This window comes from Stereum hirsutum, assembly GCF_000264905.1.
Source record: "Stereum hirsutum FP-91666 SS1 unplaced genomic scaffold STEHIscaffold_3, whole genome shotgun sequence".
NCBI classification, from domain to species: domain Eukaryota; kingdom Fungi; phylum Basidiomycota; class Agaricomycetes; order Russulales; family Stereaceae; genus Stereum; species Stereum hirsutum.
Window position 1 is genome coordinate 1,734,117 of NW_006763133.1, and position 20,456 is coordinate 1,754,572.

A 20,456-nucleotide genomic window follows, 5' to 3' on the forward strand; every position below is an offset into this window, starting at 1 on the left:
AAGGATGAAAGAATATGGTAATCGCGACGTCCGCGTGCGGAACGCGCCTTCCACGGCCGGGTGGCACTTCATACAGCAGTGTGGCGACTCGCATAAGCATGGTCAAGCAACACAAAAATGATACATACAATACATCTACTGGACGAATACAAGATACTGAACGTTTCGCATAATCAAAATCGTGAACTATCATTCCGGGTCTTCTCGTATATCGCTTGCACGATGTATCAACACCCATTGCGTCTCTTTTCCCTCTCCACCCACCACCTTCACCTTCCCTTCCTTCTCTAACTTCCTCAAATGGAGATTCACTCCATGCGCCGCGGGCTCCCACAGAGACTCCGGAAGCTTTGCGTACATCTTCATCACTATCCCCCACGTCGTCCACGTATCAGCCTGCCCCCCACCTTCAACGTCTTTCGCCTCCACCCCCGATCTCTCCGGCTTCGAGCTCAACACCTCGACAATTTGACCTTCCCTTTCCAGCCTATGCTCAATATACATCCTGATCGTCGTAGGACCATTCTTCACGACAGGCCCATGCGCCGGGTAGAGTATCGCGTATCCTTCACCGTCCCCGGAAGGCGTACGTGCGGCGAAGACCATCTTCCGCAAAGATGACATGTACGACGCGAGGTCCTCGAACACTGCGGTCCCCTTCCCTAGAACAGTATCTCCTGTGAACAATGCACGGTCCGGAGGGAAGAGCAGTGATATGGAATCTGTGGTATGGCCCGGTGTATAGAGAACCTTCAGGTGAAGAGGATGGTCATCCGTTGAAGAGGGAAGTGTGATGATCTGTCCGTCCTCTAATGGATGAAAGGCTCGACCATCGGGAGCAGGCGAATACGTTCCCTCCTCCAGGCTGGATTCTATCTCGTTGAGGGTCTCGTCTGGGGGAGCATCGGATGGTATGGGATGTTTATGAATCCGAGGAGGCTGAAAGGGACTGTCTGGGTGTCGTTCGGCCCATAGGTCGCGGAGGAGAGTGAGAACGGATGGGAGACCCCGTGTGTGGTCATGATGCCTGTGAGTGAGGATAATGTCGGCGATGTCAGGGGACAAGGGGTTCGCCGGTTTCGCTAGGGCCTCGCGAAGTAGAGGGATATAGGCTGGTATGCCCTGGCCGGCATCCAGAAGGATGTATGGGTTTGTCTGTCCGATGAGGTAGGTATTTGTTCCTGCGCGGGGGTAAGCATGTGTTGAATGGAAGTTGGTGAGGAAGACTTCGTGGATTACCTTGGAGGGTGAACTTCCCTGGATTCTGTGATTCTTCAGCTAAGACACAGTGATGCAAAGCAGAATATATCGCTTGCCTGTCCTAGGATACGGACAACCTTGTCACTGATCTTTCATGTTCAAGCGGGGTCCAAGTTGTGGTCGGTTAAGTCAATACCGACTGACAAAGCACTACTAATCAGAAGCCTCACTCGGGTGATATTGAGCAGAGGCTCAAGCTTGTCCATGTGCGTAGACGATCGTAGTCTTACAGGTGTGGTGGTTTCAAGATGGTGGTAAGTTAGATGGCAAGAGTGTGGCGAGTGTAAGTGGCGCTCAAGAATATGAATCATCAGCCGGCGAGCAGTCAAACCGGTTAGCCGGCTCACTTTCCTTCACAGACGGATGTAGGAATGGCATGAGCGGTGATTAGTACAAGCAGCCATGAAAATGGGTAAGCAGGTGGTACATCCGTGTCAACGAAAAAGTGATAAGAAAACAGATTGAAAAGGAAGAGCAAAAGAAATACATAAGTCGTACAACAACAACACCACGAAGAGAAATAATCGGATTCCACATGAAATTTCTTACACTCAGCCAAGATCCCTTCGCCCTCTACCTTGAATTTACACATCAGGTCCCTTCCAGTCCATATCCACAACCCCCACTCCCCTCCTCCCCAACCGAATCCTCCACCTCTTCATCTCCCCCTGGTACCCCGCCTCCAACGCCTGACCTCCCACCCCCTTCCTCAACCACCTCACGCTCCTCATCCTCACAACCTTTAATCCACTCAATCCATCCCCACCCCTCAACCCACTCATCGTCTCCACCTCCGTGAGCAATCCCGTATTAGGCCGCGGTATAGTCAGGATCTTGAGGTTGCGGTGTGAGGACCCGGGAGGGAGGAGTGGGAGGAGGAAGGTGGGGAGGGGGAAGTCGAGGAAGAGATGTTGGAGGGAGGGCGTTAGTGTGAGGAGGGGGGTTATTTGGGTTGGAAGATGTGTGAGGATAGGAGTTGGGACGTTTGTTTGGACGGGTACAGGAGCGGGGGTGAGATGATGTAGAGGTGTGGAAAGATGGAGTGAGGTCAGAGTGGAACCGAGATTAGTCAGGAGAGGCACAATGCTCGATGGGGACGTGGATGGTGTAAGAAGAAGTGAACGGAGCGAGGCGCATGGGCTATTCAGAAATATTTGAAGAATGGCGCTGAAGGGGATGGAGATCAAAGACAGGCTATGAAGATTTGGGAAGCGGAGTGGGGGAATAGCCTCTGCTGATCCCAGGTAGTCGTCGAGAGTCCCTGCGTTATGTGATTCATCGTAGGTCGATATAAGCTCTAGGTCTTCTAACCGTTCGCAGCACTGTAACAGCTCGAAGACCGGGCCATGAGCATGTGGGGAGAGAGCGCGACGCTCGCCCGGCGGAAACGTTAATCCCTTCAACGTCTTCAACTTCTCGACTCCGTCTTTAAGTCGTAGAGCATTCAATGCACGATGACTGAGCATAGTTCCTGGGTTGAGGATCAGATGCGTCAGGGAGGGCAAGAGCGGAAACAAGACTGTGAGGAGAGAATCGATTCGAAACCCATCCGAGGCGTCGACGGTGGTAAGTTCTGATACGTCGAGAGACTGTACCCATCGGCCTGGGGTCGAGTACGGGATGCGCCGTATGGAGTCCCATTTCTGGTCGGAATTGTAGAGGTGAGATACCAATTTTTGTAGCGATGAGCGACTGAAGACGAAGACATGCGCGTAAAGCAGTGGGAGTGCAATGTCCTAAAGTCAAACAAACATAAATATTTAGCTCAAATTTAGCTTTATGCTTGCATTACGGAGACAAATTATGGGTTCATCAGAACGGGACCCTCAGGATGTTGGACGTTGAGACTCTTTGACGTGCTGAATGTTCTAAGGGTATCTACGAGATTACCTTGCGTATGGCAACAAACACCCATGGCTGCACGAAAGGCTAGTGTGCATTGCAAGGTAAGGTAGCTCACATACACCATGAACCACCCAAGAAAAAGGTCAAATACATGGTGATATCAAGCCAGACTTTTTCCAAACGAAAAAGATGTCCTTCCTCAGAACATTCGGGTACCATGCAGTATTGCGGTTGCCACACGGCGTGTACAGGGTGCTTTGGTGGGTTTCCGGATCTGGTTGGCTATACCCAGACTTTGAAAGCGGACGTACCATCCAACGCTTGCACACAAACATGATCTTCCAATTCGATCTCATTACCCTCCTCCGTTCCGTTGCATCCACCTTCCGACCCTGCTCTCCCATGAACACGAACGTGAACACCTTCGACCATAGCTCCGCAGGAAGTGGCTTCAGTGCCGGTCGCTTTGGAAGTAGAGGAAGAAGAACAAAGCTTCCTGGATATAGAGCGAGTGGCCTAGGTTGAAGGAAGACTGGTGGGTCGACTGGGTGTGCTGGTGCTATCATGTAACTCATGATTCAGCAGTTGTTGACAGTCGTGAAGAATTCAAAATGTAGCCCTGCAAAGCAAGCTCAGCACCGGTCCAAGTTATGGTTGGATACCAAAGCGAGGCAGAAGTTGGTTGTAGAGAACTGAGAGAGGGCTGCCATAGGGCAAATACGGTACATTGCAAGGCGAGTGAGCGTCTCACGACTGGCTCGCACGACATCATCGGCGTCTGAAGCAACTTGGATGCGTATCGCTCATCGGACCGGCACGGACACGGACTTCCGAAAGTGCGCTGTGGCACTTCTCATCGAGTCGGTCCGGGAAATCCCGGGGCTATATCTAAAGTCAACAACTCGCTGTGTGGCACCTGTTCCTCCGAGTCCCTCCCATGTCAGTCGGGTCTCAACGTTCTTGTCCCACTCTCTGATTGACCTCGTCACGAACCTACATTCTGGACGGCCGATAACTCTATCGTTCCTACAAGGACTGCTTTGAGGATTATTGATCCTTTCGGGCTGCCGCTCGAACGCTGCAGAGGGTCATGCGTCCATATGCATCTTGTTAGCTTCTATCTTAGCTGTTTGGTTCTTGGTCGCACAATTTCCCTTGTACCCCCATCTGAAATCGTACAAAGGTCTTTGTACATGGACCCTGATGTCGGTCGATGAACATATACATATCTTCTTCGGAGAAATCTTTTCAGGAGCCTTCTTGCGACGGCTGCGATTGCTCTTTGTTTTAGAATCAACTCTTTATGGTTCTGCTTATCTCGGATTTGTCTTGGATATACTCGTTACGCATCGACATGGTCGACCATCCATTCACGTACCATCCTGACCATAGCGAGGCCTCACGCTCCCACTGATAACACTGTCGATGCTGTCATATCTGCTGCTGACCTCTTGCTTCTCGACATCTATAAAAAGTCTACATCAGGAGCGTACTTCATGCAGAGTCTCCTAGGCCTAGCAGTATCGCTGCTCTTCTTTGCTTCTCCTTTCCTCCTCTACACCAGATCATTCATTCCAGATGTGGACTCTATCTACCACACTATGGGTTGCTTTGCTTGCAACTTGTGCTTTGGCTGTTGGCCCTACAATGCCGAACGGGACGTTCGGAAACGTCTATAATTTTTGGGAAGGTGATACCTCTAGCGTAGACCTGACGCGAGGTGCAGGAGACGGAGTCTCCATCAAGACCTCGAGTGGAAATTCAGACACCATCACAATCACTCCGAATGCGAGCGCCTTGGTGATTGTCGACATGCAGAGTACGCTCCCCGCGACATCATCCTTCCACTCCGTGGATACCGTCCCTGAAATCTGATTCAATAGACTTCTTTATTCACCCCAACCTTTCCTCTTCCTCCGGTGGCCGTGACATCGTTCCCGCCACGATCTCCACCATCAACGCTTTCCGCGCCAATAACATGAAGATCCTCTGGGTCCAATGGGGTTTAACGGACCTCGACCTCCACACCATCGCGCCTAGTTTCCTCTTTACCTTCGGTGATGGCGATTCAGAATCGACATTCGGGACAGAGATGGGATTCATCAACGATAATGGGACGGAGGTGGATATGGGGAGAAAGTTGATGAGAGGGAGTTGGAACGCACAGGCGTGGGGAGAGTTGTACGATGTGCAGACGGCGGGCATTGCGAATGGGACGGATTTCTACTTCAACAAGAGTGCGTCTGTCTCGTACCATGATTTTTCGCATCTCACCTCATCTATATCTTTTTTGCGTTATTCCCATCTAGATCGCCTGAGTGGTATGTGGGGGGACAGGACGGCGATGGAGCAGTTCCTTCAGGACCAGGGAATCACCACTTTGTTCTTTGGTGGCGTGAATACGGACCAGTGCGTCTATGGGACTCTGCTGGTGAGTATCGTCTCCCTCGTGACTCATAACATCGTCCTTCGCTGACGGTTCTGTAGGACTCCGCCTATAAGGGATACGACACGATCTTCATGACAGATCTATCCGCTACTACCAGCCCAAGCTACGCCACGGAAATGGTTGTCTTCAATGCCGGAGGTGAGATACTTAGTCTTTTGCCTCCATCAGAGTTCGATGCGGTGACTTTATCGTCTGACTACGTGATTATTTAGGGTTGGGATGGGTGGCGAACTCTTCCGCCCTACTATCGGCTTTGACTTGACAGTTGCGACGCGTGCAAAAGGGCGCGAGACTCTTGAGTCTAGAAGAACTGAGTGGGCAGAGGCATCTGAACCTATGGTAATAAAGTACCATCCGCATGGCGACAGCTGGAAGGATTGAGCGCAAATGTATGAAGTAGCCGGTGATAATAGTCCTTGTATCACAATTCCTTGATCTCTCGAGCTACATTTTTTATAGTGAGCTCGGGGAGTGTGGGCATCTCGTTGAGAAGCAAAACCTCCAATAAAATGCCCGCAGCTCTGAGTATTGTGCTGTAGGCTTGAGTACTATCTGGATTGTGGCCCGACATCCGGTGGCGCCAACGGGGAAGGCGGACTGTGCGACCGGAGGCAACTGTACGCGATTCAAACAACTTTCTCAGCAAGCCCGAGCGAGGCGGAAGTGTGATCAAAGTCAAGTCACGACTCCCGCTTTCAAAGCAGATTCGCTCAGCACCCATCCTTTCTTCGTCACCGTGACGCAAAAGTACTCTATCTAAGCACGATAAAGTGATCTTCCCACTGCTCGAAGTGAGGAAGACACCCATTCGTATAAAACACTGGCTCGCTTCCCCATACCACCGCTATCCCGCCTTCTTCAAGCAACGCAGACCCCCAGACTTTCTAGTACACCGGCTGTTAATAGACTTGCACAGGTGAGCAGGCATTCCCACTTCCTATCCTGGAGTTATCTTCAGCGGTTCTGACGCGAGTTCTGCTCTTGCTCCTACTTCATCTTGCACAGATCTCTCGAGCATTCGCCTCCTCGACTGTAAATATGGCACCCATCGAGAAACCAACCCCTGGCGAGAAGTACGACGTTATCTTCATTGGTGGCGGGAGTGGCGGGACTGCTGGATCGGTACGTTTGCTTACTTGTCGTTATTAGAACCAAGCGCTGAACGAGGTTTCGATGGATTGTTGTATATTCTGCGGCCAATATTCACGGTGCGCTTGTTTGCTGCAATATAGCGCCGCGCTGCATCGTATGGAAAGAAGGTCGCTTTGATCGAGCAGGATGGAAAGCTCGGCGGGACTTGCGTCAACGTTGGTGTGTTAGTTCTCTCATGCCATGCACGCTACCACTAACATGCAACGTGCGGTTCCCTTCTTCTGCAGGATGTGTGCCAAAGAAGGTTTGCCTTCCGAAGGTTTCTTCGCGGGCTCGCATCCTCACCAATGTACATCCTCTAGATAATGTGGCACGCAGCTGATATTGCTGAGAAGATGCGCCACGCAGCCCTTGGGTACAATTTCAAGAACGTTCCCGCTCCCGAGTTCACCTGGAAGACCTTCAAGCCACAACGCGATAACTACATCAAATTCCTCAACGGTATCTACGAGTCCAACGTCAGCAAGGAAGGCGTAGCTTACCACATCGGCCACGCCAAACTCACATCGCCCAACTCTGTCCTCATCACCCCAGGCTTGGCACCCTACTCCAAACCCCCTCTCAAAGAGCAAGCCGGGCGTGCGGACGGTGAGTCGTACACGATTCACGCGGATCATATTGTTGTGGCGACGGGTGGAAGGCCCACCATCCCCAAGGACGAGGACATCCCCGGTGCAAGCTTGGGTATCAACTCGGACGGGTTCTTCGAACTGGAGGATCAGCCAAAGAGGGCCGTGGTCGTCGGTGCTGGATATATTGCTGTAGAACTCGCTGGCGTTCTGCACACCCTGGGCTCCGAAGTTCACCTCCTCATTCGTAAAGAGCAGGTCCTCCGTACGTTCGACCCTTCTCTCAACGAGGTCCTCACTCCATGGATGGAACGCACCGGCGTCAATGTTCACAAGACGACCAACGTCGTACGCGTTGAGGGCGAGCGCGGTGGCGAGTTGACTATCCACACCGATAAGGGAGACGCCATTAAGGCCGACTGTCTCATTTGGGCCATCGGAAGGCATGCGAACACGGAGGATCTCGGTCTGGAGGAATTGGGAATCGAGCTGGACAAGAAGGGCGATGTTGTCGTGGACGAATGGCAACAGTCGAACGTGAAGAGTGTTTGGGCTATTGGAGATGTGCAGGGCAAGGCGTTGTTAACGCCCGTGGCCATCGCTGCCGGGAGGAGGTTGAGCAATAGGTTGTTCGGTCCGGAGAAGTTCAAGAACGACAAGCTCAGTTATGCAGACATTCCCACTGTTGTGTTTTCGTACGTCGGATTATGTTCTCTGTTGTTTTCGACTTGCTGAGTTTCAACAGGCATCCGCCGATCGGTACTGTTGGCCTCACGGAGCCCGAGGCCAGGGAGAAGTACGGTGACGCTGTCAAGATCTGTATGTGCCCCTGCTCTTATGTCTCTAAGATGTGTTATGGTGCTAACAATCACGTTCACAGACAAATCCTCGTTCCGCGCCCTCTACTTCTCCATGCTCCCGCAAGAGCACAAGGAGCCCTCGATGTTCAAACTCATCGTTGTCGGCGAAGAGGAGAAGGTCGTTGGCGTGCATGTCATTGGTTTAGGCTCCGATGAGCTCTTACAAGGCTTCGCCGTGGCAGTCAAGATGGGCGCAACGAAGCAAGACTTTGATGACACTGTGGCCATTCACCCGACCAGTGCTGAGGGTACGTATTCTATGCTATTCCTCTATTCATGTCTTTCACTAATGAAATATTCGTATTATAGAGCTCGTTACCCTCAGGTAAACAGAAGCGAAAGTTCTGAAAGGCTAGATTTGGGGAGAGGCTCATATGTCAATGTAACGCAATAGAAATCGATGTATACCATTTTTCAGTCACATACATGGCTCCCTCTAAGAGGAGGATTCGCCATGGTTTTCTGTGTGATTCGGCGATGAGCAAGACTTGTAGAAAGATTGTGGCCAACAAGTGCCACTGACACTCGTGAGAATCTTTGACCATAAGAAGCATGCCGAGTGGCGAGACCGCCTTCAGTCCGCATCATCGCGTTCAACGTTCCCGACGTCCATCCTCGTCCACCTCTCTACCCCACCTCCTCGCTGTTGACGACGACGAGGCCACCAAAATGTCTGCAGCAGCCATGACACCCCCGCCAGATGGCCTCAACAAACGGAAGAGGTGCGTATTGATCGTCTTTGCCTCCCTGTTTTAGTACTTATGGTGACTTGTCAGGTCTCGATCCCGGTCTCCCCTCAACGAGGATGCCCCTCCCCCTACTCGTCTCAGATCTCGTTCTCCTTCACGCGCCGGTCCCATTGATCTTCCAAGAGTCGACGATGTTGACCCAGTTCGTCGCGCTGAGCGACAACGCCAACTCGCTGCTCGAATGGCTGCCATGGAACTCGAGAAGTCCGACAAGAAGACCCCCCAGGAGAAGGACCAAGAAAAACAGCTCGACGCCAAAGCAGAGTTTGCGAAGCTCCTAGGTACTCGTTCTGGAGGTGTCTACATGCCACCAGCTCGTCTCCGTGCTATGCGCGAGGCCGCCTCTTCAGACCGTTCGAGTCAGGAATACCAACGCCTTTCTTGGGACGCTCTTCGCAAGTCCATTACCGGTATCGTCAACAGGGTCAACGTCGGAAATATCAAGCATGTTGTGCCAGAGCTGTTCCAGGAGAATCTTGTCAGAGGGCGGGGTCTCTTTGCGAGGAGTGTGATGAAGGCGCAGGCGGCGAGTTTGCCCTTCACGCCGGTGTTCGCGGCATTGGTGGCGGTCCTCAACACCAAACTGCCTCAAGTTGGGGAGTTGTTGTTGACCAGATTGATCAGTCAGTTCAGGAGGGCGTTCAAGCGGAATGACAAGGTGCGTTTTCTCTCCTGTTTCTCTGAAGATCGAGTGCTGACAGGTTCCGTAGACCGTTTGTCACTCCACCACCACGTTCATTGCCCATCTTGTCAATCAAGCCGTTGCGCACGAGATTATCGCTCTTCAAATTCTTGTCCTCCTTCTCGAAAGACCCACCGACGACTCCATCGAAATCGCTGTGGGCTTCACTCGTGAAGTCGGCGCTTACCTCGCCGAGAACTCCCCGAAAGCTAACGCCACTGTTTTTGAGCGATTCCGAGCCGTGCTCAACGAGGGCAACATCAGCCATCGTGTGCAGTACATGATCGAAGTTCTCATGCAGGTTCGGAAGGACAAGTACAAGGACAACCCTATTCTTCCGGAGGGTCTGGATCTCGTAGAAGAGGACGAGCAAATCACGCATCAGATCACGCTAGAAGAAGAACTTCAGGTTCAAGAAGGACTGAGTGAGTCCTTCTTTGGATGGAGTTGTGGATTAATATTGATTTTCTGTGTAGATATCTTCAAGTTCGACCCGAATTATCTGGAGAATGAAGAGAAGTACAAGGCTATCAAAGCAGAGATTCTCGGTGAAGACTCAGACGAAGAGTCCGGTTCTGAGGAAACAGATGATAGTGACGAAGATGAGGAGGGTACGTTTGTCATTCGATATCTAAGTATCTGTCCGTGTCTGACTGTGTTATAGCTGTGGAGAGCAAGGAGGGGATTGAAGATCAGACCCAGACGAACCTGGTCAATCTCCGCCGCATCATTTACCTTACCATCATGAACGCGCTCAACTATGAGGAAGCGGTCCACAAGCTTCTCAAAATCCAGCTCAAGGAAGGCGAGGAGGTATGTCGATCTTTCACTTCATTTGTCGACGAGAGGCTGATAGCCCTTTTCAGATTGAGCTCGTGAACATGATCATCGAATGTTGCTCTCAAGAACGATCTTACTCGACTTTCTATGGCCTCATTGGTGAACGCTTCTGCAAGATCAACCGTGTTTGGAACGAAGCCTTCGAGGCAGCCTTCGCGAACTACTATACGACTATCCATCGATACGAAACGAACCGCTTGCGCAACATCGCCCGCTTCTTTGGTCATCTCATTGCGACCGATGCCGTCTCATGGGCCGTATTCCAATGTGTCAAGATCAATGAGGATGACACCACGAGTAGTAGTCGTATCTTTATAAAGATCATGATGCAGGAGGTGCAGGAGAGCATGGGCCTGCCGGCGTTGAAGGAGAGATTTGCGGATCCGGAGGTGAAGGTGCTCTGTTCGAATATGTTCCCGCTGGACAACCCGAAGAACACGAGGTTCGCCATCAATTATTTCACCAGTATTGGGATGGGTGCCGTTACAGAGGAGATGAGAGAGTACCTGAAGGTATGTCCTCCTTGTCCTACCATCCGTCGGCTGCAAGTCTGGCTGACTTAGATACCCTTCGTGTAGAATGCACCTCGTCTCATTATGGAGCAACGTCGTGCAATGCTCGAGGCCGAGTCCTCTTCTTCCGATAGCGACTCGGATTCAGATTCCTCTGACTCTGATACCGATTCTGACTCCGACTCCGATGCATCTGAGGATTCTCGTCCACGCCGTCGTCGTTCACCCACGCCTCCGCCCCGTCGCCGGGAGGATTCACGAGACAGGGATCGTGACCGCGCTCGCAGCAATCGTGGTCGCGGACGTGATGTCAGTCGTTCGCCTACGCCGCCGCCTCGATCAAGGTACCGTGATGAGGACGACAGCGGTAGGGGCTCGGGTAAGGCCAAGGCCAGGGATGAGAGGGATGAGAAGGATCGTTCGAGGAGGTCGCCACCGCGGAGGAGATATTCTGACGAGAGCTCAAGGTCGAGATCCCCTCCACCTAGGAGCAGTAGGTACGCCAGGAGGGAGGATTCGCCACCACCTGCGCCGAAAGACAGTGGAAGGAGTTCTGGGCGGGACAGGGATAGGGGGTATGAGCGCAGGAGGGATGATTCGAGGGAGAGGTACTCGAGGAGGTGAGTCGAGGAGAATGGCCAGCGTTGTGAATGAACCTCCCAGCTTGCTACGAAACGCTCGTGACGGCGCTGGTGCTATGTCAGTTAGTTGGATCCTGTGTACTCTGTTTTGTTGCTTCGTTGATACAATGACCCTGTTTCCACCGCTGATCAATATGTCGGTCGGGGATACTTGTGTGCTCCATCCAGCGATATGTTCCTAAGCAAACCACTACCGTAAAATCAATGACAAATGAGCATAGACAATAAGTCTGTGTTTTTAGCTAGCTAACACTAATCCTACTATCCACAAGACCCATCTCGCCGCATAGCTCCTTCTCCTTCTCTGTAAGATGCGCGGCCAAGAATCTCCTACACAACTGACAAACGCCGTCTATCTCCGAATCACCACGGTGCTCGAGCATACGAACCATAGAAAGCGCGTCGGGGACGCCCGCTACTGCAATCTCTTGGAGTGTCAATGGGGGTACTTGGTCTGGATGGATCTGGAAGGTGGTCGCGAGGAGTTGGTGGAAGAGGTTCGAGTATTCTGTGATGTCGGAGAGTTTTTGAAGATTTTCGACAGGAAGGAACTGAGCGGCCTCCTGGAGAGTAAGAGTAGGTTTTAGTCTATAAACTGAGGAAATCGAAGTAGGTATACATGGGACTGACCTCCCAAGGAAGTTTGGCAGCCATGATGATACCTAACTGGACGATACAATTCGTCCGCCTGTGTAAAACCATGACTATGACGAACGCAGAGGATTAGTAAATCGTGTCAACGCAGAAGGCGACTACTCAAAAAGCTTACTCTTCATCCATACCGCACTGCGCAGAACTGCGTAGTACAAAACCCTCCCCAATATCGCCGGCCTTACACACCTCGGGACCTCGTAATAATGCTGTATCATCTCCCTCAACTCAGTCCTACAGAACACGTGTTTCAGCCGTCGGTCGTCCTGCGTCTCCTTCAATTGTCGGGTCTCGAGAGCGATGTTGACGAGGAAGCGGGCCCAAACGAGGGTACAGGGGTTGTTCGCTTGTTGGCAAAGCATGTTGCGGATATCAGGGGTGAAGTATTGTTCGGGAAGATCTCGAGCTAGGCGAGATAGACGGCGGAAAATGCGGATTGTCGGCAGGAAGTTTTTGACGATTCTGTCAGGGAAAGAGAAAGTGGAGTGTCAGACAGAGCAAGGTGATAGACTGTGATAGGATAGAACACAGAAAGAAGTGAGAGCTCTCTCACCTAGTTTCTGGGTCGACAAAGGTATTGCCTCCTGCATGAAACAACATATTGATCGTGCAAGCTCGAATCTTCTGTGATACATGCAGAAGTACAAGTAACGCATCCCAGTCGTCTTCCAGGTGTGGCCGAAGGATGAGGTCGGAGAAGTAAGAGCCTAACAAGGTGCCCATAATGTTGTAGATGAGTTCTGCAGGCAGATGCTGGGCGATTGACATAGTAGGTCGCGGTTCCACAGACGATGAGGCGTGATCGTCGCTGGATATGTGGTTATGGGTCAAAGAGGATATCATCCTCACGGGTCGTATTGAGTGTGTTACTAAGCCGCAAAGCAGAAGAATGTCGTTCCAAAGTCAGTAAAATATAATGTAGATCTGTTGAATGTTGAATACTATATGAAGTGCGGGCACTTACGAGGTGCTCAAGTTCGGAAACTAGAGAAATCAGGTGTAGGGGTCAAAAATGCGCAAGAAAGGCGAAGGCTCTCACGGCGAGGAGGACGGGGTTGTATTGATATCATCTTCATGAACTATGTTAGGGCATGGATGACTGACCACCCACCTCCCAGCGGGAATGCATCTTTGAGTTTGCTGACGGATTGCTGATAGTCGCTTTGAGTGCTGTGACCGGCACCAATTCTAACGCCGTTCCGTTCGCGCGTGCATTGGTCAGGACAGATGACGCGTTGTCTTTTTTGAGTACGCGCCTAGGCGACGTGATCATTCACAACGATCACGGGATACAGTTGCAAGGACGCGCTACAGATTTGACGGTTTCTTGACGTGGTCTTTCTGGTTACGACGTGCGCTCTCTACGGACACAGTGAAAAGAGGATCGCTTCAAATCAAAGTTTTTTCAATTGAAGAAATGGATGGGCACCGCTCAATTATGAACAACGGTCTCATGACAGAACAGCGGCCGCAAGCCCACTTCGTTCAACGGTGTTTGAAGTGGCACCTGCAGCAACTGTGGCATGTACAAGAAAAAGGCCTCGAATGTCGGAAAAGAAGGCCTGCTTGTTGCGCACAAACTAAGAATCGAACATGAGATCATCGTCCTACAGATAATTTTGCATGGCCGTTACAAATGCCTTGTTTTACTTGCCTTCACCGGTTAAGGTCGTGGTATAAGTACAGCCGGCTTGATCCTGGTAAACTAGAGAACATATCTTCTCAGACAAAAAGATAGCACGCTGCGTGACATTGACTCTCTTTTGCGAGCCCTTCAGGTTCACGGCTGGTCCATGAGGTAGCTGATAGCCTGACGGTATTCGGGCATGCTGTTTAGGGCAACCCCGAGTGTCGAAAAGCCGGGCATAGTACATTTGTCTGGGACTCGCATAACTTCAGTGAGCATCTATAAAGCTTGCGAAAACAATCACCACAGATGAGGAGCAATTAGGACCGCAAGATACCGTAGGATAAGCAGATACAGATCAACTTCAGCATCAAGGCAAGCTTCGTCACCGCCCGAACTCAAGTTTAAGCATGATTTGCTCATGCCATGAATCCTCGAGAACCACGACGAACAGAGAGTGTACAATGAAGTCGTATTTGAAGACCGTGAAAAGCTTGTCATAGTGTTGTCTTCTTTTGTGCGCTCACCCGAAGAGGAGAGAAAGGATGAGTCCGAGGCCGTCATTCGGCATGAGTTTGAGACTCGGAAGCGCAGTGACAGACTGAGAGGGCTAGCTGATGCCCTCGTTGAGCTGGATTCTGAGCTTTGCAATACGATATGAGTACTTGTTGAGCGACGATGCTGTATCGGGCAGCAAGGCAGACTATGACTGTCTCGCGTCGCGAAGTACTGACGGAGGTATGAGAGCCCAAAGCATGGGCAGATGCTAAAACCTCTTGAAAAGTAAGATGCAATGACGACGCTCCCAGTCTGAGAAAACGAAGCACCGAATCTGCGCAAGCCATGCTTCATCGTGAAACACGAAAGTCTGGTCATTGAGCATCTAGACACAATAAATGCATATACGCAGACAGGTCTACATCTACTTGTTCTCGAGGAGTCTTGGCTATAGCATTACCTCGAAATGCGTTCAAGAAAACGCTCACCTTTGAATCAATAAACTCCATAACAGCTGTGTGACTGACATTAAAGCGTCATAACCATGCTGTCCTGGCCAACCGAACCCTCTAAGAAGGGTTGGAGCTGCGGAGACTGCGACTCCTTGCGGCGTTTAAAAATCATTTTGGAATGCAGTAGCCATACTAATCGCAGTAAGTGGCAGTAACGAAGTCGCCGACAGTGTTCAGGTTGACACAGCCAATAGTCCGAGAGCCACCGAGGAGTCGAAGGCGAGCGTCAAATGGGCGTCAGGAGCACAACAACTTGTTGCAGCGCGACCAGAGGGTGGTCGAGCCAGGTCCCGGTTCCCTCGCCGCCGGAATCAAGGTGCTTCGCGGGTTGACGCAACTTGTCCCATCAACTTGGTCATCCCAAAGTCATTTAGTTCCCGCCACTCACCTATAAGATTCTGTCACACATATCCTAGCTGATCGTACCCCGTCTAAGAATGGTACTGGATGACTTCCCGTCGCATTTGGACGGAAGCCTAAAGCCAGAGCGGAGAACGAAATACGATAGCTTTAGGGCTTGGGAAAAGTCGTAAACCGTCGCGCGGGGTTGTGACGACGCTTCACCTCGTCGCAGCGCGCTCGGATCAAGCGGGAAGTGAATGCGGCAGAGGTGTGTGCACGCGAAAAGCGTTCGGAGTCCAAAATATTTGGTCTGCGACGCGATTTTGGGTTGTGTAGGGGGGTCCCCACCCCTTTCCAGGCGTTGCATCTAGGACGAGGTCACGTCGACCCGATAGAACGGTTTGCCATCAGCCGAACCTCGGCAGCGTCGTTTGGGCTGAGTATTTGGTCTACGCAGCGTCCCAGACGGCCACGGGAAGTCATCCACTGATACTTGTATCACCTCCATGCCCTAAACAGCGTATTTACACAGCATATGCTCATCAAGTACTTGTTACAAGTATCGATACACTTCGGACTCTACGCAATCGAGTTAGGATGGAATTCGTACGGACGTCAGAAAAGAAGTGAAAGGCCATAATCGCTCAAACATGCTCTACTCCGAGTGAAACCAAATAATTATAGCACACAAGCGAAGGTGAAAGATAGGCAAATGTCAATGTGGAACTAGCGCGAGACCGAACGAAGACAGAAGAAAACTGTGGTCCCAGTAGAAATCAGTCCCAGGGGGGAAATCCAGAAGGTAAGAGCAGAATCATAGCGTCACACGTGTAAACAGATAAAAGTAAATTGAGGAAGATTCGGAATTGGTGTGAAGTGAAGAGGGTGAAGAGAAAGAAGGAGGAAGAGCACAGCAATCAAGAAAGCTCCCTCAACCTGCTCGTCAACCTGGCCGAAAGATTACGGTCGAGATGCTTCGACGGCGCCACGCCTAGCACACCCACCGTGTTCCCGAACCCAGCAAGACAATACATGTAACCTCCGGCGAAGGCACTCACCCTCGTAAACGGCAGTCGAGGAATGGCCACTGTTGCGACTCCACTCCAACCGAACCGATCTGAGGAGACAGATGAGCGTCGGCTGGACACCGTCGAGGGCGGCGAACGTCGGCTCAGCCCTATCTCCCGCCGATCCCGTCCCAGTGAGCTTTGTAGCCCGGCTAGCAGGGAAGCGCTAAACTTCGAGGTTGAGGGATCGAACGTCCACACCTCCCACCGCTCCAATGCACTCGCACTGAGTCCACTCGCATAGTCCTGCCGGAAATTCATCTTCCCCGTACCACCAGTATTATTTTCCCTAGACGATCTTGATCTTCGCCGCACACCCAGTATCCGATCATCGACTACATCCCAACGCCCTCTCTCGAATGTCCGAGTCGCCACCCTCACAACCACCATATTCCTCCAGTGTGCCGACGAAGGACAAGGACCACCACCGCTTCCGCCCGATAGCAGCATACCACCGCCCGGCGACGGCATATCCATCGGCCCCAGCACTGGCAGCTCATGCTCCTCCACGTCCAAAGTGATAGGAAGCGTATCCAGACCCCTCTTGAGTATATCCTTGTCCGGCGCTCGCCGTGAAAGTATGCCGTGTCCTGATATCGGATATGCAAGCCCTCCGTTCGCTTTCCCGTCTGAGAGGGAAGAGTGTCTCGATCTTGAGGGCGTCCCCTTCGCGGACGCGAAACTCGCCGTCCGTGACCGTCTGCCAAGACTGGCACTCCACGACGAATTTTGCAATGGAGGTTGATTGTGCGTGCACGAGCATTTTCTCGCGTCCGTGGCTGTGTAGATGCGATAGAAGAGCACGGTATGGCCGACCGAGAGTGAAAGGGAGAAGCTGTCCACAGGTAGTTCGCCACAGTGTGGGCACGTCTTCTGGTAAATCGGACACAATCGAATGTGGTTGATCTGGCCAAAGATATCGTCGAGCATGGCAATGCACTCGCATGTAGTCGCGTCCCAAAGTGTGACAACCCCGGCCTGGGTGGCGGCAGCCAGAATAACCTGTCGTCCGCCACAAATGTCGATGCAGCTGGCGAACACTTGAACAACCGGGTCGGAGGGATTCCCTGGTTTTAGGCGGCAGTTTGTAGGTAGTAATGGATCGCCCATGGTGATTTCGGCCAATTCAAGTGCTCCATCCTCCATCGCGAACGCGGCCAATAAACGATCCGTACTTGAGAGCGGCATGAGCGCTATTGTCGAGACCAAGCCGCCAGACCACGAGGGGCTGATAATCTGAGGACTCGACGGTGCGCTGGTATCCCATCTCACCACAATCCCATTTGCGTATGAGGCCACGATGGTGGCGGGCGTCTCTGGCGGGAGTAGAGAGCCCATACGTCCCGGCGTGATAACTCCAGAAGGCATCGTGTTGAGGAAATGCAGATCGACAATGGAGGAAGACGTATTCTGCAGTACGAGATGCGGAAGTGTGCGTCTAACAGTACCGGAGTCCAGCGCCCATAGAGCTATAACGCCGGCACCGGTTCCCACTGCGCAGAACGTTCCAAAATCGTTCACCGCGAGAGCGGTAATGGCCGATTCGGCGGATGAGGTGCTGGCACTCTTGAGGAGAACGTCGGAGGCGTCGATGGTGGTGTGAGTTGGGCAGTCCTTCGACCACAGGACGACTTCATTCTCCAGACCGACTGACGCAATGAGGCGACCGTCCCTGCTTCCGGCGAGTAGCTCGACGTCTGAGGACATCGCCCTAGGAAGAGTGGCGAAGGAAATTAAATCATCGAGTGAGCTGTCCGCTGCTTTCTGTTGAGCGCTCGGCTCCGCACGATGTCGTTGAGCCTCAAGACGGTCGGTGTCTTTCAGCAGGTAGAGCAAAAGGGTGTATAATAATAACACCGTGAGCGTGATGGGCAGAACCACTATTCGGAGTAACCAAACCAAGGTACGGATGATGCGAGATTGTTGGAATTGAGAGCGGTAGGTGAAAGACGGTCGAGATTGGTTCGGTGGCGCTGAAGTCATGTCGGGAGGGAAGAGCATAATTATCGAGGGTGATTCGATCCGTAGGTGAAGGAGGGGGTCGTCGGCCTGGTTGAGGGTATGCCAAACCTGCCAACTCGGTGTTTGTCTCTGCTCGAGCGCGCTGATCGCGCTTTTATTGCGCATGCTGATTGCATTACGGGTTAATGGCGTCCGTAGATCCTCTGCAGGCTGACCTGCAGGATATGTCGCGAAATAAAGTATGCCCGTTGTAGCGAGCAGCTGAGGTGCAAGAAAGTTAGCGAAAATTCGGAATCTCCAGAGATTGTACCATACCATCACCAAGCTGACATTCTTCGTCGCACGACCATGTACCAGTGACATCCAAAGAGAAGATGTCAAGCGGTCCCATCTCGATTCGTGTCGCGTTTTGGGTTGCTTCGGAGGAGGATCTGTCTTCAACCCAGTGCTTATACTGGTATTCTGCTGTAGAAGCTCCTCGAGCTCTAATCGCTGCAGGTCAATGGACACGACGGTGACAAACAATGTATGGACCAGGAACCAGTGTGCCACCAAAACGACGACGGCGAAGGCGCAGAACTGACGGATGGTTCCCTGGGAGAAAAAGGCGATGACGCCGAGGATGATGTTGTAAGTCAAGACCTTGAGTGTGTTTGAGGTTCCCGCTCGGCTAAGACCCTCGGCCACACGCTCTTTGACGGGTAAGGTGACCGGTGTCGCCACAACGGCCTCGACCTATAGATAGATGCATCAACATTCGCCCGACCGACACGAAGATAGTCCATCTGACTGACGAGCCTAAACATATTTTCCGTCCCCACGAATATGATGACGAGGGGGAATATCTCCCTATAGGACATACTTAGATTGACTGGAGGGTTCAGGGAAGTGACGTGCTTACCAAGGAACCATCGTTATCCGGAAACCAGCCAAAGCACAGACACTGAGACTCGTTACGGTACTCGCTCCGAGTTCCACAAGACCCGTAAATACCAGTCCAGGACCACTATGAACCGGTAGGCCCAGGCGCATGGACAAACTGAACAAGATGAAAAAGACAAAGTACGCGGTGTATAAAAAGCCCGAGAGCACCGTCAGCCGAGGAAACGATGACAAACGAGTCTTGTACTGCTCAAATTAAAGGATTATTAGGATATTAAGGCCTGGGTCATTCAGACGAAGGGAGCCTACCTCGAGTGCGATCAGCTTCGGCCCTGACTTTTCAATGATCGGCTCGCCGTGATCCTTTGCTACGTCTCGTAGTAAGCGTCCCCAACGGTCGTGGCCTGAGTGGTCAAGGCAGTTTGTCTCGGGGAAGAAATAGGTCAGAACCAAGAACATAGCAAAATCAAGCTTGTTCGCCGGATATTCGCGTATTTCTCGTCCTGCGGTCACCATGTGGGGAGATACCGACAATCCAGCAATAGAGACGTTCTTGGAAAGGCCGAGGGTGTCGAGGATGTCAAAGTCCGCTAACACCTTCTTCTCGTTGTGTTGCCAGAACTGTAAAGGACTGATGACAAGACATTGGCCGTCTGGGCGAAGTAGACAGGGGATTCGTTGAGAGGCGAGCTCTTTGGATATGCGTTGTTCTAGAGCAAGAGTAGATAGGAGGGTCTGATGGTTAAGCGCTCCCGTTTCATCTGTCGTGCCATGGCCGTGGATAAGGACGTGTTCTACGCGTATGGTCTGCTCCATGCCGCAGCGAGCACGGGCCACAGAGTCTTCACGAACGTAGATGTTGTCCTGGCCCGTCCAGACGTCTCGTATGTCGCGTTGGGCATAGTATGTGGATAGAGCTTCGGGAGACAAAAACGGGTCAAGAATTTGGGAGGAGAATTGGGCGAGGAATCGTGGTTGTGATGAAGAGTATATGGCGAGTGCAGGATATAACAGGGACGTGATGACAATGGCTGAGATGAGGAGCAGCCGTATTTGATGTGTGGCGCAGTGGCTTCAGGCCAGATACAATTGTCAGCCGAAAGGTCAAGAACGATAGCTGAACTGGCGTACATTCCCAACCGACGAAAGAACCTATGCCCGTAAGTACGCATGCGCCCCATCACAGGATTTCCGATTGTTTGCAAGACCATGGCGGGAAATACTGATGCGTAGCCCAAGTAGTGGGTTCAGAGACTGCAGATAGGGGTGTGGGTATTGCAAGAGTCACGATGATAGCCTATTGTGGGAGTATTGACGCGCGTAAACATGGACCTACAACTGAAATGAACCTCCTGG

General features: G+C 51.8%; 7 protein-coding genes across 7 annotated transcripts; 3 read left to right on the plus strand and 4 right to left on the minus strand.

The window, feature by feature from the left end:
• Positions 1-167: 167 nt before the first annotated feature.
• On the minus strand, positions 168-1,495 carry STEHIDRAFT_119034 (Metallo-hydrolase/oxidoreductase). The gene is made up of 4 exons (XM_007300965.1): positions 1,431-1,495; positions 1,317-1,349; positions 1,240-1,264; positions 168-1,181 (listed from the first exon to the last, which is right to left on the minus strand). Exons 1-4 carry the CDS (start codon positions 1,464-1,466, stop codon positions 190-192), a joined length of 1,086 nt encoding a protein of 361 aa, XP_007301027.1. The 5' UTR covers positions 1,467-1,495; the 3' UTR covers positions 168-189.
• Positions 1,496-1,689: 194 nt separating this feature from the next.
• Positions 1,690-3,836, minus strand: STEHIDRAFT_166241 (uncharacterized protein). The gene is made up of 2 exons (XM_007300966.1): positions 3,417-3,836; positions 1,690-2,996 (listed from the first exon to the last, which is right to left on the minus strand). Exons 1-2 carry the CDS (start codon positions 3,678-3,680, stop codon positions 1,845-1,847), a joined length of 1,416 nt encoding a protein of 471 aa, XP_007301028.1. The 5' UTR covers positions 3,681-3,836; the 3' UTR covers positions 1,690-1,844.
• A 916-nt stretch (positions 3,837-4,752) lies between these two features.
• Positions 4,753-5,816, plus strand: STEHIDRAFT_128827 (Isochorismatase hydrolase; the record flags this gene model as incomplete). The annotated part of the gene is made up of 5 exons (XM_007300967.1): positions 4,753-4,924; positions 4,989-5,342; positions 5,415-5,536; positions 5,593-5,692; positions 5,767-5,816. The coding sequence occupies 5 exons, from the start codon at positions 4,753-4,755 to the stop codon at positions 5,814-5,816; spliced, it is 798 nt and encodes a 265-aa protein (XP_007301029.1).
• Positions 5,817-6,223: 407 nt separating this feature from the next.
• STEHIDRAFT_119035 (glutathione-disulfide reductase) lies at positions 6,224-8,554 on the plus strand. The gene is made up of 8 exons (XM_007300968.1): positions 6,224-6,470; positions 6,560-6,676; positions 6,787-6,865; positions 6,934-6,950; positions 7,009-7,970; positions 8,021-8,094; positions 8,156-8,383; positions 8,445-8,554. The coding sequence occupies exons 2-8, from the start codon at positions 6,593-6,595 to the stop codon at positions 8,462-8,464; spliced, it is 1,464 nt and encodes a 487-aa protein (XP_007301030.1). The 5' UTR covers positions 6,224-6,470; positions 6,560-6,592; the 3' UTR covers positions 8,465-8,554.
• A 520-nt stretch (positions 8,555-9,074) lies between these two features.
• On the plus strand, positions 9,075-10,969 carry STEHIDRAFT_128829 (MIF4G-domain-containing protein; the record flags this gene model as incomplete). The annotated part of the gene is made up of 6 exons (XM_007300969.1): positions 9,075-9,542; positions 9,595-9,991; positions 10,043-10,177; positions 10,231-10,379; positions 10,433-10,922; positions 10,956-10,969. The coding sequence occupies 6 exons, from the start codon at positions 9,075-9,077 to the stop codon at positions 10,967-10,969; spliced, it is 1,653 nt and encodes a 550-aa protein (XP_007301031.1).
• Positions 10,970-11,737: 768 nt separating this feature from the next.
• On the minus strand, positions 11,738-12,978 carry STEHIDRAFT_153795 (uncharacterized protein; the record flags this gene model as incomplete). The annotated part of the gene is made up of 5 exons (XM_007300970.1): positions 11,738-11,749; positions 11,811-12,122; positions 12,190-12,263; positions 12,329-12,672; positions 12,764-12,978. 5 exons carry the CDS (start codon positions 12,976-12,978, stop codon positions 11,738-11,740), a joined length of 957 nt encoding a protein of 318 aa, XP_007301032.1.
• A 3,128-nt stretch (positions 12,979-16,106) lies between these two features.
• Positions 16,107-20,311, minus strand: STEHIDRAFT_153796 (uncharacterized protein; the record flags this gene model as incomplete). Its single annotated transcript, XM_007300971.1, has 6 exons — positions 16,107-18,479; positions 18,534-18,953; positions 19,013-19,067; positions 19,120-19,346; positions 19,410-20,172; positions 20,232-20,311. 6 exons carry the CDS (start codon positions 20,309-20,311, stop codon positions 16,107-16,109), a joined length of 3,918 nt encoding a protein of 1,305 aa, XP_007301033.1.
• Between the last annotated feature and the right edge of the window lie 145 nt (positions 20,312-20,456).

Coding starts and splice junctions, on each gene's coding strand:
- STEHIDRAFT_119034 (XM_007300965.1), bottom strand. CDS start 1,466: ATGGACAAGCTTGAGCCTCTGCTCAATATCACCCGA. Junction 1,265..1,316: donor TTGTCCGTATCCTAGGACAG/GCAAGCGATATA, acceptor GAAGAATCACAG/AATCCAGGGAAGTTCACCCT. Junction 1,182..1,239: donor AGGGAAGTTCACCCTCCAAG/GTAATCCACGAA, acceptor ACCCCCGCGCAG/GAACAAATACCTACCTCATC.
- STEHIDRAFT_119035 (XM_007300968.1), top strand. CDS start 6,593: ATGGCACCCATCGAGAAACCAACCCCTGGCGAGAAGTACGACGTTATC. Junction 6,677..6,786: donor GTGGCGGGACTGCTGGATCG/GTACGTTTGCTT, acceptor GCTGCAATATAG/CGCCGCGCTGCATCGTATGG. Junction 8,095..8,155: donor CGGTGACGCTGTCAAGATCT/GTATGTGCCCCT, acceptor TCACGTTCACAG/ACAAATCCTCGTTCCGCGCC.
- STEHIDRAFT_166241 (XM_007300966.1), bottom strand. CDS start 3,680: ATGAGTTACATGATAGCACCAGCACACCCAGTCGACCCACCAGTCTTC. Junction 2,997..3,416: donor TTGTGTGCAAGCGTTGGATG/GTACGTCCGCTT, acceptor GTTTGACTTTAG/GACATTGCACTCCCACTGCT.